The 16,938-nt window shown below is 37.9% G+C and overlaps 3 protein-coding genes across 29 annotated transcripts in view; 2 read left to right on the plus strand and 1 right to left on the minus strand.

Annotated features, from left to right (window-relative positions):
* Positions 1–9,414, plus strand: part of LOC127656495 (regulating synaptic membrane exocytosis protein 2-like) — a 202,204-nt gene extending 192,790 nt beyond the window's left edge. For 24 of the 25 annotated variants that reach the window (XM_052144851.1, XM_052144863.1, XM_052144852.1 and 21 more), the window contains 5 exons: positions 3,384–3,525; positions 3,724–3,836; positions 4,016–4,117; positions 4,217–4,356; positions 6,864–9,414. In XM_052144851.1, coding sequence (XP_052000811.1) covers positions 3,384–3,525; positions 3,724–3,836; positions 4,016–4,117; positions 4,217–4,356; positions 6,864–7,079 — 713 coding nt within the window. In that variant the 3' untranslated portion in view covers positions 7,080–9,414. The remainder of the gene's footprint in view (positions 1–3,383; positions 3,526–3,723; positions 3,837–4,015; positions 4,118–4,216; positions 4,357–6,863) is intronic. The other variant, XM_052144860.1, reaches the window with a different exon arrangement.
* upk1a (uroplakin 1a) overlaps positions 1–16,938 on the minus strand; it is a 702,734-nt gene that overhangs the window by 223,597 nt on the left and 462,199 nt on the right. The gene's annotated exons all lie outside the window — the stretch shown is intronic.
* On the plus strand, positions 12,905–16,903 carry LOC127656499 (dendritic cell-specific transmembrane protein-like). 2 transcript variants are annotated; one of them, XM_052144874.1, is made up of 3 exons: positions 12,905–13,968; positions 15,351–15,683; positions 16,237–16,903. In XM_052144874.1, the coding sequence occupies exons 1-3, from the start codon at positions 12,913–12,915 to the stop codon at positions 16,294–16,296; spliced, it is 1,449 nt and encodes a 482-aa protein (XP_052000834.1). In that variant the 5' UTR covers positions 12,905–12,912; the 3' UTR covers positions 16,297–16,903. The 2 variants fall into 2 exon arrangements, with proteins under 2 accessions (XP_052000834.1, XP_052000833.1); XM_052144873.1 differs by lacking the exon at positions 16,237–16,903 and having other exon boundaries at positions 15,351–15,853.

Consider the following 16,938-nt stretch of genomic DNA (forward strand, 5'->3'; position numbering starts at 1 on the left):
ACTTCTCTTTTTGGTTCAGATGACAGTGAGTCAGCATTTTTAGGGCAATGCGAAGAGATACAGCAGTTTGCCTGTATCTCTCCCACACCTGATTCGCCACTTGTGGGTGAAGTCTCCATTCTCCGTACTGTAAACCCGCTCCCATGTTTATTACACTGTCTAGCCAAAACAAAGTCACATACTCTAATATTTCGTTGGACCGCTTGTTGCTGAGCCTAGACCTGACCAATTGAAGCAACTCTAGGTCATAATACTGCCTCCAGAGGCTTATTGGGCACTATGCATTAAAGGTGCATCGCTTCATGCGCTTCCCTTCTAACCCTGACATGCCCATCGCTTTGGAATAGGGTAAATCTGGACTCAGACCACACAACCTTTTTACATTGTTCCACAGTCCAATCTTTATGCTCCCTAGCAAATTAAAGTAATTTTTTCTGATTAGCCTCACTAACAAGTGGCTTTCTTGTGGCCGCACAGCTGTTTAGTCCCAATCCTGTAAATTCTTGTGCATGTGGAAATGCTCTTACTTTCACTATTAAACATAGCTATGAGTTATAATTTTGATTTTTAATGATGTGACTTCACCAAGCATTTAGTCATCTCTGATCACGATCATTCAGATTTTTTTCCGACCACATTTCTTCCACTAAGCTGAAGGTTCACCACTATCTTTCCAGGTTTTAATAATGCGTTGGACAGCTCTTTACCCAATTCCAGTGAATTCAGCAATCATAATAGTTTTCTTTGCTTGATGCAGCCCAGCAATTTTCCACAACATCTTTTCCACAACCATGGGTTACATCTTCTGACATGGCTGTTTAAAAAATGAGAAGCTACACACTGCATCAGTTAGGGTTAAAATAATTGTTGCCAGCTGAACAATTCTCTCTCCCAGATGAGCTTAATACTTGTTATGCTCGTATCGAGGGAAATAACACCACCCTCGCGGAGAGAGCTCACACGGCCGAAGCTACAGAGGTGAGTTCACTCTCTGTCTATGCAGCGGATGTTACCTGATTCTTCCAACGAGTGAATATCAGTAAAGCCGCGGGTTCAGATGGCATTCCGGGCCGCGTCATCATAGCATGCGCGAACAAGCTGGCTGGTGTTTTTACGGACATTTTCAACCTTTCCCTCTCCTTGTCTGTGGTCCCCACAAGCTTTAAAACATCCACCATTGTGTCTGTACCAAAGCAATCCAAAATCACTTGCTTAAATGACTGGCGTCCTGTTGCTCTGACCACCATCATCAGTAAATGTTTTGAGAGACTAAACAAAGATTACATCTGCTCTGTGCTGCCTGCCTCACTGGACTCACTACAATTTGCCTACCGCAACAACCGCTCCACTGATGATGCCATTGCATCTACACTACACACTGCTCTCTCCCACCTGGAAAAAAGGAACACATATGTGAGAATGCTGTTTGTAGACTACAGCTCAGCATTCAAAACCATAGTGCCGTAACAGCTTTATGTGAATCTCCAGGCTCTGGGTTTCAACAGCTTTCTGTGCAGCTGGATCCTGGACTTCCTGTCAAGCAGATGCCAGGTGATTAGAATGTGCAGCAACATATCCTCATCACTGACCATCAACACTGGATCCCCACAGGGCTGTGTTCTCAGCCCACTCCTGTATTCCCTGTACACACATGACTGTGTGGCAACACACAGCTCCAATGCCATCAAGTTTGCTGATGATACGACGGTGGTAGGTCTGATCACCATCAATGGAGCAGTGGAAAGAGTCAGCAGCTTCAAGTTCCTCAGTGTCCACATCACAGAGAAACTCTCATGGTCCACACTGAGGCTGTTGTGAAGAAGGCTCACCAGCACCTCTTCTTCCTGAGATGGCTGATGAAGTTTGGAATGAACCACCACATGCTCACACGATTCTAAACCAGCACTGTAGAGAGCATCCTGACTGGCTGCATCACTGCCTGGTATGGCAACAGCACTGCCCACAACCACAAAGCCCTGCATAGGGTGGTACGAACTGCCACACACATCATTGGAAGTGAGCTTCCCTCCCTCCAGGACATATATACCAGGCAGTGTGTGAAAAAATCTTAATGGTCTGAAAAATAGACTTAGATTTTATTTAAGCAAAAAAATAGTTTCTTTTCTGTTTTAATATGAAATATGACCCAGATATGTCCTTGACAGGTTTTGTGAGAGCCAATGTCAGCACGGCCCATACACTTTCTATATCACCACCAATTACATTTAAAAAAGCTTTTAAAATTAAAAGCCACTATAAGAAATGGTTGGGTGCACATTAAGGGATGATATAAGCTCCTGTGTATTTCAGCGGTGTGCCTTATTGGGTGCACATTAAGGGATGATATAAGCTCCTGTGTATTTCAGCGGTGTGCCTTATTGATACTTGGGTTTGTCTAGTTCAAATAGAATAATAGAATCCTTTATTTTGGTCACACATTATACACACAGTTTTTTTGCATATATACAGTGAAATGTATTAGTTTTCACATATCCCAGCTAAGCTGGGGTCAGAGTGCAGGGTCAGCCATGATACGGCGCCCCTGGAGCAGATAGGGTTAAGGGCCTTGCACAAGGGCCTAACAGTGGCATCTTGGTGGTGCTGGAGCTTGAACCCGCAACCTTCTGGTCAGTAACCCTGAGCCTCAACCACTGAGCCACCACTGCCCCCATACAAATACTTGCGCTGAACGTCATTTATCAACAGCATGACCTTAATGCGCTCTTGATTATTATTTGTGCTGTTAGTTCAGAAAAGGACAATCACATCCACCGATACATTCGTCATTCTTTTGTGTTCAGCTACGACTCAAGGCTGGATTTCATTGAATAGATAGGAATTCACAGTTTTTGTGCGTGTTTGTGTGAGCAAGAAGTGAATGGTTTCACATCAGCAATGGTAATGCAAGACAGGTCTGCTTCCTGTAGCCTTCTCTCTGTCTGTCTCTCTCTTGCTATTTCTGTAATACACTGCCTGGCCAAAAAAAAAAATCGCTGTTTTAAATAAATAAGCAGATACTTAAGAGCCTATGATTGGATCATTATTGCAGTGATTAATATGTTTCAGCTGGTAACAATTATCAATCGATACAACATCAAAATCTGATGTATCGATACCATCCATCCATATTTTCAGCTTCTAGAAATTGTTTGAATGAATCTTTGGTGTTTTTGTTACACAAGGTTTCTCACAGCTTCAGTTCCATACTGAAATTCAATAGACATTTGAACTTGCTTGTTGAAATGCTGTCCATTCATTGAAATATAATTCATGAAATGTGTACCTTTTGTCACACATATGTTTTTTAATCTACACATCTTAAAGTGGGAAACATTGTTTTATATCCTTTTTGACAAAAAATCTCTCTCTGACTTTCTTGGTAGAAGCTGGAGGAAAGAAGCTGCACAGCACGGTTCAGAGAAGCACAGAGACAGGTCTGGCTGTAGAGATGCGAAGCCGAATGACACGGCAGGCAAGCCGTGAATCCACCGACGGCAGCATGAACAGCTACAGCTCAGAGGGGAAGTGAGTAACACAACACATGCACTCTGCGCATACACAGCCCTTCTGGCAAAAGTGACATTTCTTGTGTATTTACTAAGGATGCCAATGTTGAAGTCAACATGAATAATCTGACATATTTTCGAGTAAAACAGGATATGTGTCATGCTGTTGTTATTTTTGGCCCTGGTTTTTATCTAATAAAAATGTTCTCCTTTCCAGCCTCATCTTCCCTAGTGTACGACTTTCTTCTGACAGTCAGTTCAGCGATTTCCTGGATGGACTTGGCCCCGCCCAGCTCGTTGGAAGACAGACATTAGCCACACCCCCAATGGGTGAGAACTGAACATAAAACTTGTCCCTTCCCGGTTGTTTATTTGACTTTCTATGTACACACTTGAGTCAAGAGATCCAGTGGCTCCAGTAGCACTCAACGTAGAATGCCACTTATAAAAGTTCTTACAGTAACCTTCCACCTCTGTTGCTCAAACATGCTTGATATTTTTATGCTTAGGTGACATACAGATCGGGATGGTGGAGAAGAAAGGAGCACTGGAGGTAGAGGTCATCCGAGCCAGAGGCCTTGTGGGAAAACCCGGTTCTAAGGCACTGCCAGGTCAGTTCGATTACTGGTTCTGATGATGGTTCTCAGACACTACACTAGAAATAATTATCACTTATGTTTGAACTACATCTGTTTACTCTTCTTCTCTAGCCCCTTATGTGAAGGTGTATTTACTGGAGAATGGCGCCTGTATAGCTAAAAAGAAAACAAAAGTAGCACGAAAAACACTGGACCCATTGTACCAGCAGCCGCTGCCATTTGAAGAGGCTCCAGGAGGAAAGGTTTTACAGGTAGAATCCTTTTCTTACTTAATATTTTTGTCTTATTTTCTAGTAAAAATATAAAAACATTCTTAAAACAAGATACATTTACTTCAGAAGCTAAATGACAAGATTTTTAGCTTTTAGATTTTTACAATATTGAATAAGATTGATGCTTAAAATAAGGGTGAAACTTAATTCAAAGGAAAAACTATGTTTTTTCTACGTCATTGGCAAATGTTTTTCCTTTAAGCATAAACCTCAGTAAATTTTGTCTCTGCCGCTTTATTTTATTCTGAATGTTACTTCAATAACATAGTAGCAGCAAAATGAATCCTTATAGCTGTTAAAACTGTTGTAACAGAAATATTTTGTCATAAATTGCCTCTTTGTATCTTTTAATTAAAACGTATTGCAAATTGTGTAACATTTCTCCATGTGGTATTTGGTTAAACAAACAAGATATATATGTACAACATAGTTTATACACTGATGAGCCAAAACATTATGACCACTCACAGGTGAAACAAATAATGTTTATCATCTCCTAACAAGGCCACATGTCAAGGTCTGTATAGAGTAGATGGTAAGCGAACAATCAGTTGCGATCAGTTGAAAAGGGCTAAATTGTTATGGTCAGACGACTGGGTCAGAGTATCTCTGAAACGGCTTATGAGGTGCTCCCGGTCAGTGAGTGCCAACCAATATATATATAATATATATATATATCTATATATTAGTATATGTGTTTCACTGTATGTCACTTACTCGACGTTGTGTTGATGAAGTGACACTAGGGGTTCACTCTTGAGAGCCCCAATCACCTTTGCTTTATTCAGAATAGGCCAATGAAAATTTGCATGCCGCTCTACACCCCGGACATACGGGTATAAAAGGAGATGGCGTGCATTGTTCATTCAGACTTGTTCTTAAGAGTCGAGCGCATGTGTGTGTTCGTCCCGTCACCTTGCTGAATTACAGTGCATATCAGTGGTCACCCTTGCAAGGTCGAGTGTTGTGCTTCCCCTGGGCGCTTTGGCAGCTGAGACCACAGGTGTAAAAGAGTATATTCTAAAAGAGTATATTTTCTATAAAAGAGCTCACACAAATGATTGGCATCTTTTTAAAGATGTCCTTTCACCTTTGTGCTACTGGGTGTGGCCGTTATCTCTCCCTAACGGATGGTCTCGAGTACTTGGGTCGCCAGCACGCCGAGGCAGCTTTTGTGGAGGGGTCATGTTGTCACTGTGAAAACATGCCCATGAGAACGTTACCTTCCTTCTTTGTGAAGCAAAGCCACCACGGCTGCTTCCCGACCCGGTCCGTCCTGGGTTGAAACTCAGGCGGATGGGTTGGAAAGCACCTCAGGCAATCTTGATGTGGATATGGGAGCGTTTCCGCTAGAGAGCGGCATGCAAATTCCACTCGGCAATTTCCATTGGCCTTTTCTGAATAAAGCAAAGGTGATTGGGGCTCTCAAGAACGAACCCCTAGTGTCACTACATCGACACAAGGTCTCGTTCCCTCCATCAGGGAACAGAGATTACATCAGTAACCAAGACGTTTCCACCCATCAATAATCAGAAGATTTCCTCTATGATTATCTATATATATATATATATATCGGGATTTTTCTATGGGATAAAGCATGAGCGGCAGGGTTAATTGCATAATAATTTCTAATAGTTCAGTTTGCGCAGTTAAAACAGTTTTATACTAACCTGCAAGCTCATCTACGTCACTTTCATCCTTGGAGAATTACAAAAACCTTTGTAACTTTTGTGTGTAAAATATCAGTCCTGTGTTGTGATACCTGTGCCCATAGGCGGAAATCGCGGGGGGGTCAAGACCCCCCCCTATCTGAGGGTTGTCCCCCCCTAAAATATCATTAAAATATGTGTATTGTAAATAATATAATGATATATTCTTAAAATAATTGTTTAAGAAATAAAATAATACAAATGCAAACGGGGTAACAACAAAAAACCCCTTGGTGTCCCCTTCAAAAATTGCTCTTGAGAATTGTTATGTTTGTTGTCCCCACCAACATTTTGATGAAATTTTCGCCCCTGCCTGTGCCTTGCGACTGACTTCAGTAAAAGTTATATCACCCTCTTGTGGTCTCCCAATGTTATTACACCAGATATTCAACAGAAGTTGGAAAGCATGCAAGTTACTCACTTTCGTTTGAAACGACTCTTTGAGTTGCAAAAATGCCCAAGATTGCTGAATTAAAAAAAATATATATTTTAGACAATACTTAATCAAAATTCAATAAATATAACCAAAATATTTGTTACCAAAAAATGTGCTCTATCCATTGATAAGACTGTCAGTATATTTTGGTTGAATGATCACTTCTGTTAATTGACCAATCAGGCTGATGGTTAATTGACCAATCAGGCTGATGACAATAATCTGAGAATACTATTTGATCTGACTGGCCTACCCCTAGTTTATAGTAATTTTTGTTGATGTTGTTTTTTCATGAATGTGACTTAATATTGAGAAAATATATTTTTTTTTTCACATTGTAGATCATTGTGTGGGGAGACTATGGACGTATGGACCACAAATCCTTCATGGGAGCCGCTCAGATACTCTTAGATGATCTGGACTTGTCAAACATGGTTATTGGCTGGTTTAAACTGTTCCCTCCCTCTTCATTGGTTGATGCAACCTTGGCCCCCTTGACTAGAAGAACTTCCCAGTCATCTCTCAACAGTGGTTCTGGACCATTTGGTCGCTCGTAGCAGTTTCCTGAAATATAGCGTTATTGTAGCAACCATTGGGTGGAGTTTGAGATTTGCGACAGGCCCCGTCTCCCCGGTAACACTGCATGCTTGATGTTGTGCGTTCAGAGCTTGTTTCTTAGGGGGTGAAATAAGAGGTCCTGTTTATGCTCGCAGAAAAATGTCGCACACATTGTGCACAAAGAGCACCCCCTAAGGCTAGGGGCGAGACAGGTGAAGAAAGCTGGAAATGGGCTCCTTTAACTTGAAGAAAATCACAATTCCTGCTTTTAGAACCTATTTGAAGCCATTGGAGATGAATTTGAACTGTGAGAACCAGTCAAATTCCTCAGAAGCCCTTTTTGAAATGGGGTAAAACTTTCTCTTTGACTTTTCGTTTTCCATTGAATTCATGTTTCTTTTAAATGTTGATGTATTTCTATCTACATGGGCTAACAGTGTTCTTTAACAGATCCTGGGTCAAGCCATGCCAACAGACTCAGAAATGTACACATTAAAACAAAAATATAACATAGGAAATGAGTTCATTTAGCACCTCACTCCCCAGATAAGATTCTGCTAGATCAATGCAATGTAGGTTTGAATCATCTTGATGAACTTTTAAGATCAAATTGAATTACTTCTCTTGATACTGTATGAAACCTAAACCTTTTTTGCATGGACACAACTTTAGCTGAACTTAAAATAATAAAATAAATAGAAAATAAAAATACTTTCTTGAGATTGCAACGTGCAAAAAAATATGATACAAGAAAAAGAAAAACTAACCGAAAAAGCCATTTTCAACTCTTTATATTCTTTTTTTTTTAAAGATAAATTTCACTAGTGCATGGTTGTCATGGGGAGTGAATGCTACAGTGTGATTTGAAAAACAAACCGTGTTTTTTTGTCCTGCAGACCATTCATTGGTCTCTCTACTGTATTTTTTACAGACATGCAGATAAATGAAGAACTTAAAAGTTTATTTACAGTGAAAAATCTGTTAATGTGACAAAGACATAAAAAAAGAAAAATGTCTATGATTTATTATTGTAAAGGTGTATTGAGCCTTATGAAGCTAAAGATGATGTGCAAATTGTACATGTTTCTCGACTTCTCCCTTGTCCCAGGGTAAACTCTGTACTTACTGCTTCCGTTGTCAGATTTCTACCAATATTGTTCAGATTCTTTGTTTTTTTAAATTTATTTTCAGGACTGTTCATTTCTTACAGCTCCGATAGTTTTAGTCTGTATATTGTTCATTCGTTTAACAAGCATGTTGAAAAGGGTTTTTGGCAACATGGCTTGAGCACATCAGTAACTCAGTAGCATGTTTTGATAAAGACGATATTTGGAGAAAAAAAAAGAAAAGAAAAATGCAGTTTCTTGTACAGTGCATGTCAATGACGATGCTCCGCCCCTTTGAATTGAACTTGAGTGGAAAGTAGGCAGTGGTCAGACATGAACCAGAGGGGCAAAATTCTGAATGAACATTCCACCTTGTAAAATCATACTTTGTTGAACATTTAAGGGAAAATGTGACCAGGGATTTTTATATCTTTACGGAAACATGAGCTGCAGTATTCCTGACAAAAGAGCCCAAAATGTCAGTAAATCTTTTTACCGGTGACCACTGCAGCTCACAGTCTTTTGCAGTATTGTGCTGTGCAGTTTTCCGAGCATGATGCTGTTTGCAGAGAGATGCACATGGGGACGATTATATTGCCACACAATATACTTTTCAATTTTCATTTCTTAGTTTTTTGAGAAAGTTGAAGTCATTTAATATATTTTTGTTAGTTTATTTACAAGCCAAGACCTATTTATTTGTTATTTTCTATTTTTAGTAATAATCAGAGCTTCTTATATCTGGAAAGTATATGACTCATAGTTAAAATTTCTGAATGGAAATATACACAGAGACATTATACCTCTTCTAATGAATAAATTCTTCATTCTAGTGATTCATAATTTTTAAAATAACTTTTTTTTTTTTTACTTAATAACATTTTTCCTCCATAACAATTTTTCTGGCTGCCTATCATTTCCATGTACATCTGTTACCTATCGAAATGTATTCCGATTTTATTGGAAATCTCTACACAAACTTCTCTAGATGCAGTCAGATCTTTTGGAAGTGGGATAATGTCTCATATGATGTCAAAAGTATGTTCTATTCTTTTTAAAATGCCTTTTCTCTTTATTGTTATTTTCTTTTTCTTTATTTTGGTGCAATGTGTTCATGCCAAGGCTATGTCTTGGTCAAGTATGGTTGAGTACAGAGATTTATGCAAGTTATTTTTCAAAAAAAAAAATTATAATAAAAAATGGATATTTCACTGGAAATTTGAGTGTTAGCAACCCACACCAAAAAGTTACTGTGTCTATTTCCTGATATGAAAACAATAGAACAAATATATTTTAATATTTACCTGTTTAGGCATAAAGGTGCTTGCAAGCGATTTTGCCATTCTGGAATTTCCACTATCCGAGCTGTTGAATTGGCCACGCCCCCTCATTCCAAAACCCTGCAACATAAAAGATACCATAGAAACCGACACTGAGCAGAAACTGTCATCCCACAGTTGTGAAACACAACAGTATCAAAATAGCACCCTCAACTGACAACTGGTATGACAAACATGGCATAAAAATGGCTTTAAGCCTCAATAATTAGCTGCAGCTACAACATTATGAGAACGTGCAAAATGATTGACAGGCAGAAAGCGTCAGAGACCGTGGCCCATGGACACATTTTTGTTTACAGAGTCTAGAGCGGTCAGAGAGACAGGTGAGATATCCCAGGACACTTATTTCACTAATATCTTTCAGGGATTAGGAAACAATTTTGCATACCTTTCATCTCCTTTTAATTATAACATTTGACACTGAATCATACATGTTGATAAAAAAACAAATGATTTAAAATCATACATATAGGTAAATGAGAGAAAGACTTGAAATCTTTCGTTTTTTCCTAAATGAGATGCTGTCAGACTTGTCAAAAGATTTATATAAATGTAGATGTATTCATGTAAGTCAAGATTTATTGAAAACAACCACAGAGACTACAAACCTACAGTGTGTTAAAATTGACCCTGCTTTAATAATTTAATATTATGGAATATTTTTCTCCTTTATGACACCAATTATTTTATCTATCAGGAATAATGTGTTTAAAGCAAAAGTCTAAATTGGACCAACATTGTAATCATTTAAAATGGTTTAAAACCTTTTTACTACAATATACTGAATTGATCAGTTGATAAACCAAGAACACTCTACAACTAGATGATTTGATGAAATAACGTTTTAAAAATGTAATAGATATTTAAAAGATTAAATCTTTAAATTCAGTTATATACTTTATTTTTTTCACAAAAAATGGTAACTAATGGTAGTTTGTCAGATTCTAACACTATATCTTTAGTTACCATAAGACTTTAATGTAAACCTTTTACAAACAACCAAAGTAACCTAGATAAAATAGATTCAAGGGCATCAACACTTAAGACAGCAGAAGAAAATACTGGACATCCAAATTCTAATTTCTCTAAACATGTTTTATGTTGACAATTTCCCACAGAGTGAAACGATGATGCATTTCAGAGAACTGTACTGAGAATGTGCTGAGTAGTGCCCTAGCTAGTTCTTAATAAAGCTTCCCACAGTCTCCCCGACATGTTCCTGAAAACACACTTTAATCATGTTTCTGACAGCACTATTCTGTGATGAGTAAGCTCTGAGATGATGCCTAAAAGGAAGTGAACAACTCTGGAAAATAAAACAACTTCCTCCTGCTGTACTTTAAAAACACAAATGCTGGACTATCACAATACACACGCGACTTGATCGGACTGCTGAGAAAAACAAGGTAAGTTTGACAAAAAATACCTGCATTTAGTCATTTGTTTAGTCATTGTACTAAAATAACATTTTTGTTTAGTCAAACTTCAATATTAGTAGAGTACAGCTTATGCCAAAATTAAGTTTTCATTGCATTAGATGATCCTAAACTTTTATTAGACATATTAGTCATATTTTGCAATAACTTTTTTCAGGATGGACTGTATGAAGTTCCCCTCAAGTTCACACAGGTGTCCTAGCAGGTGTCGTAACAGTAATCAAGGACATGTACCACTTATGTTTAACCAGAAAGTGCCCAAATACTAGACAGTATCTGTTTTTTCTTTTTTAAAACCAAAAAACATCTTTCTTTAAAGGAATAGATCACCCAAATATAAAAATTCTTGCCTTATTTTCTCACCCTAATTCCATTTGAGATGTGTATGACTTTCATCTGCTGAACACAAACAAATATTTTTATAAAAAATATCTCAGCTCTGTAGGTCCATACAATGCAAGTGAATGGTGACCAGAACATTGAATGAGATGAATAAGACTCCAGTGCAAATCCATATCTTTAGAAGCGATATGATAAGTGTGGGCGAGAAACAGATAAATATTTAAGTCCTTTTTTACTATAAATCTCCACTTTCATTTTCTTTTGTTTTTGTCAATTTGCATTATTTGTGCATATCGCCACCAAAACAAGATCTTTGATACATTTCAATCAGGATTTAAGAAATATCATTCTACTGAGACAGCTCTCTTAAAAGTTTTAAATTAAATTTTATTAGCGATTGACTCCGGAGTTTCTGTAGCGCTAGTAATGTTAGATCTGAGTGCTGCTTTTGACACTGTGGATCATAATGTTCTTTTGTCTTGCCTAGAACAGGTTGTGGGCATAAAGGGTTCAGCCTTAAGTTGGTTTCAATCATATCCTAAAAACAGGAGTTTTTCAGTCAATATAGGCCAATTCCACTCTGAGTCTATTCCTTTGACTTGCGGTGTCCCCCATGGTTCTACTCTAGCTCCCATACGGTTCTCACTCTTTATGCTGTCACTTGGTTCTATTTTTAATAAACATGGAATATTTTACCACAGTTATGCTGATGACACACAAATGTATCGTCCACTGACTCTGAGAGCAGTTTTAGACCCTTTGGTAGCTTGCCTTGTGGATGTTAAAGCATGGATGTCTTTTTTTTTTAAAGTTTAAACAAGTCTAAAGCAGAGATTATGGTATTTACTTCTTCTGACACCAAGAATAATGGCAATAAAAATGTTGATGCCTTAACACCCTATGTTAAGCCTTACATAAAAAAATCTGGGAGTCCTTTTGGACAGTGCACTAAAACTTGATCAAGTTAACCAGGTGGTAAACGCTATTTTTTTATCAATTGCGAGACTTGGCAAAGTCTTTTCTCTCTTTTGAGATCTTTGAAAGGGTGATTCATGCTTTAATTTCCACTAGGCTTGATTACTGGAACTCTCTATGCCTGAGAATTAGCCATTCTTCTTTAGGTCGCCTTCAGATGACTCATAATGCGGCTGCTAGAGTTTTACCAGGAGCTCGAAAGCGGGAACATATAACCCCTATTTTACGGTCTTTGCATTGGTTACCTGTTCTCTATAGAATTGATTTTAAAGTGCTCATATTGGTTTTTAAGTCTAGAAATGGTTTAAACCGTAGCAGCTCCCAAACTTTGGAACAGCCTAGCAAGTCAAATTAGAACTGCCCCCACACTACCTATTTTTATAGGCTAAAAACATTTTTATTTGATTTGACCTACAATTTGTGACGTGATGCTTTACTGTATTTGCTCTGTTTTGGTATTATGTGTGACTTTGTGCTGATTGTATCTGATGGTAATTTATGTTTTTTTGTACAGCACATTGGTCAACGGAAGTAATTGATTGATTGAGTGCACCTTTAAGTGTGGCTTAATGTCCAAATATGTTTATGGCTAACAATGCTGAAATGTATTATTTATTTCAGGTATGAGATATAATGACTCAAACAAAATTTTATCAGCTGAAAGAAAGTTTACATATCATCTGGTCCAGTGTTTATGGCCTCTACACAAGCAACACCACGAAAAGCTGGAAGGAAAAACTCCTCCTACTTTTTACCTGCTTTTCCAGCAGCCTCATTCTGAGCACCTTCCTCTTCCTCATCCTCCACTTTTCCTTCAAATGTGTTCAGGAGGCCTCAATTCCCATTGCATGTGGCTTTTGTATACTCTTAACCCCAGCAATGTATTTCTCAGAAAAGATCCGCTGTTTTGGAGCTTTGCTTTTGGTATCAATGGGCTTGACACACGTGAGGACCCTTCTTCTCACACTTGGAACCAGTTCAGTCATTTTCTTCAATATTCGGAACACGTTACGGAACATAAGCTTGCTTGCAAAAGGCCTACTCTGCAACTTAGATGAAAAACTACTGGATATTAACACCGAACCCCTTGGAAATTATATAAACATGCTAAAGTGGGTGGGACAGCAACTTAAAAGATATTTTACTGACTATGAACTAGGGAAACATCACAAAAATTTTGAGGTTAAGGCAAAGGTTGATTCAGAGCGTTTCAAAATACACCTTGCCGAGGCTGAGCGGACCTTAAACCAGACCACCCAAAGTGTGCTAGCTCTGACCAATGCTTTGTCCTCCATAGGACAGATATTGTCTCCAACATTAGGTCTTGTCTTGCTTGTGCTTTTTACTGCTCTATACTTGAGACGATTCCATGTAAACAAAAAGTACAACAATGCATACATCACAAAAACATTTCTTCGTTTTGACAAGCAGCAAAAGAAGGATGGAAAACCTTGTGTGGTATCGCTCACCAAAAGTGAACTGGAACGTTACACAATGGCCCCGTCCATCCAGATGACGGGCCAGCAGTGGAAAGCAATGCTCAAGTTCAGTGTTCCCATATTCACCCACTGTCTCACCTGGCTGGTGTTCATTGGTCTGGATGGCTTGATTTACTGGCTTCTAGTAGTTCTGAGCAAGCGGCTTGGGGAGTTGGAGCCACTTCGTGTTCCAGTAGGAATAACAGTCCAGGTAAAAATCTAGTTTCTATGTTGTTAACGTATGTAAAAGGCCATTCACACAGAATTCCTCTCGAGTTCCATCTGCGCTATTTTTACATGGAGTAGACAAGTAACAATCAATTTCTCAAACGAACGAATAATGCTGCCTTCACATGCTAATCGGAATTATCCTATTTCCTACTTCTGAAGTCGTAATTGAGAGCATTTTGCGTTCAAGTGTTTTTATTGTCGGAAACATGGAGGAAGCCATGAACTTTTATTTTGACACCGTAATGCATGCTAGCCAAGGGGCTGACAATGATGGAATTTTGGTTAAATATATGCTATTTTCTCTATGTAAAAATGTACGATAAGCATCAAATAGTTCCTGATATATGTACATTTATATGACTGAAACGGCAAGCGATAATATGGTAGCTGCATTTAGACAAATTTATAAAACCATTATTCACTACTGAAACTATACTCTCCGTATATCAGTCTTATCTCAGTGATAATAGTTTATAAAGTTATAAATATGGATATTTTTCTTACAAAAACACATCACTTCACTTCATAAGGCCTTGATTAACCCCCTGGAGCCGTATGGATAACTTTTTTTATGGATGAATGTGCTTTTTTGGGCTTCAAAATCTAAGGTACCATTCACTTTCATTATAAAGCTTGGAAGAGCCATAATATTTTTAATATAACTCTGATTGTGTTTGCCTTAAAGAATAAAGTCATATACAACTAGATTGTCTTGAGGGTGAGTCAATTATGGGATCATTTTTATTTTTGGGTGAACTAACCCTTTAAAAACAACAATGTAGTGTTTTGTCATGATAAACCAATACTTGGAAACAAATTGCTTGTTACTGGAAAATCGACACTGTTTGGAAACAGCTTCTGTCACGATACTACAAAATATAGTTACAAACCTTATAGTTCAACCCTAGCAATATGTAGGACCAAATATAATAAAAAATAAATATATTTGCAAAGAAATTTAAAGAATGAAAAAATGTGTACTTCGAAATATAGCAACGTGCCTGGTTCACAAAACGAGTTTGTCTGTCTGTGTTGTTTTCCCAAGTGAATGTGCTAGCTAGAATCATGCTTTTGACAGACATCTTTGATCATTGCGCCGCGTCTCGCTGTTTTTCAGGATCTCGTGCCATGTTTTAGACAGCGTTCCAAGTTCAAAAGAACGTCAACTTTTTTCTATTTGTGTAGCTGCGGACATGTTTGGTCTGAACGGCCCCTAGCTGAGCTGTTTATGAACAGAATCGTATCATTCCAAACATGATTAGCTGCTGTGTGAATATATTGTAGCTACAGATATGTTCTTAATTTTGATGGCTGAATTTCACAACCCTCTTCTCTCCATTTTTTTCTCCTTTATTCTGTAAGGAGACAACATTATTTATAGGTCTACCCGTGGATGATAATGCAAAAGTGGCGAACTTTTCATACACTGTGTCTCTGTTTGAGAAGAAGTGTTTGCCTGAACCTGAACTGTGGCTCTACAGATCTCTGGTTCCTCTGTCTCTCGTTCTGTTGTTGCTGCTGCTTCTGAGCTTGTTATCATCACAGCTGGTCCAGTTCAGAGTTCTGCTGTCTGAGCAGTTTTTCTCTGATGTCGCTCTGGAAAGAGCCACTTATCTACATGCAAAGATTTTAAGACAGAGATGCAAATCTAAAGCTGAGAAATTTCAAGGAGGTCTAAAGACTTTGGCCATGCAGGTTGGTATCTTTTATTTTGCTGAAAAACCTAAACCTGTTCCCTGTGGCAACAATAATGCACATATTTGAGCTTTGTGATTACTGCCTTCATGTGCCATCAGAAATATCCTACTTCCCACTTCTCAAGTCGTAATTATGAGCACGTCACTTTCAAATGCTTTGTTGACAGAAACATGGAGGACACCAGGTTCATTCATTTTGACCCAATAATACATGGTAGCCAGCTGGTTGACGAAAATTGAAAATGGAATTTTTCGTCAAATGCATGCTTTTTTCTCTGTGTAAAAATGTCCAATTAGCATAAAATAGTTAAGTAAATGCAACTAACTAATGTATCTGTTCTACTCTGCCTGAATGTTTACATCTCCTCCCAACTCGGAAACTCGGCTATCAAAATTTTTGTTCCCCAGTCGTAATTACAACTTGAGAGGGCGTTTATAACCAACTTTGTATTTATGATCATTACTATAGCACGTAAAGGCAGCAAGCCAGAAGTTAGTAATGGAGTTTTTATCAACAAGAAAAACATTTATTCATTGTATTTCTATTGCAGCCCAGTTTCTGGTGCCCTTTACTCTTCCATGAACACAGAAGAAACGCTGAAGCTGTTTAAATATGCTTGAGGTTTGTAACACATCAGTCTGTTAATCTGCCATAATGGAGGTTTGGTTCGGTGTACAACACTACATTTGAAATTATATAGGTGTTGCAGGAATGTTACAGTCTTGTTATCAAAAAGATTCTTATTGTAAGAGCACCTCTGTTACACACTACTAATACTAATATCTGTATGCACAGTTACACTAAGCTGAACTCATTTAGTACACTATATTTCAATATCAAACTTACCATTGAGTGTTTGACCGCAGAGGAGAGTGAGACCCTTGGGCATTTGGAGACTTATAAGAAAATAATTGATAAGGGATTGTCAGAAAACGATTAAAAAAAATTGTAAATCCCAAATAGTTATTTGTCTATATAAATCTTAATATGAGTAATATTGTAGAATCTACTATTTATATTAAAATCATGTATAATATAATATATAATATATGTTGTATGAATATATATAATTCACATTCTGTATTGTATATATAATACTGTATGTATTCAACAAAACAACATGGCTGTATTTCTACATTATTCTGTATTGAAACATGAGAATTTGAGAATCGATTACTTGTTCTTTCCTTAAGAATCCAGTAAAGGTTTCTTTAGTTGAAGGCTCTCTACAGCATGTTGAAAAATTCTTCTT

This window comes from Xyrauchen texanus, chromosome 15 (genome assembly GCF_025860055.1).
Source record: "Xyrauchen texanus isolate HMW12.3.18 chromosome 15, RBS_HiC_50CHRs, whole genome shotgun sequence".
NCBI lineage: Eukaryota > Metazoa > Chordata > Actinopteri > Cypriniformes > Catostomidae > Xyrauchen > Xyrauchen texanus.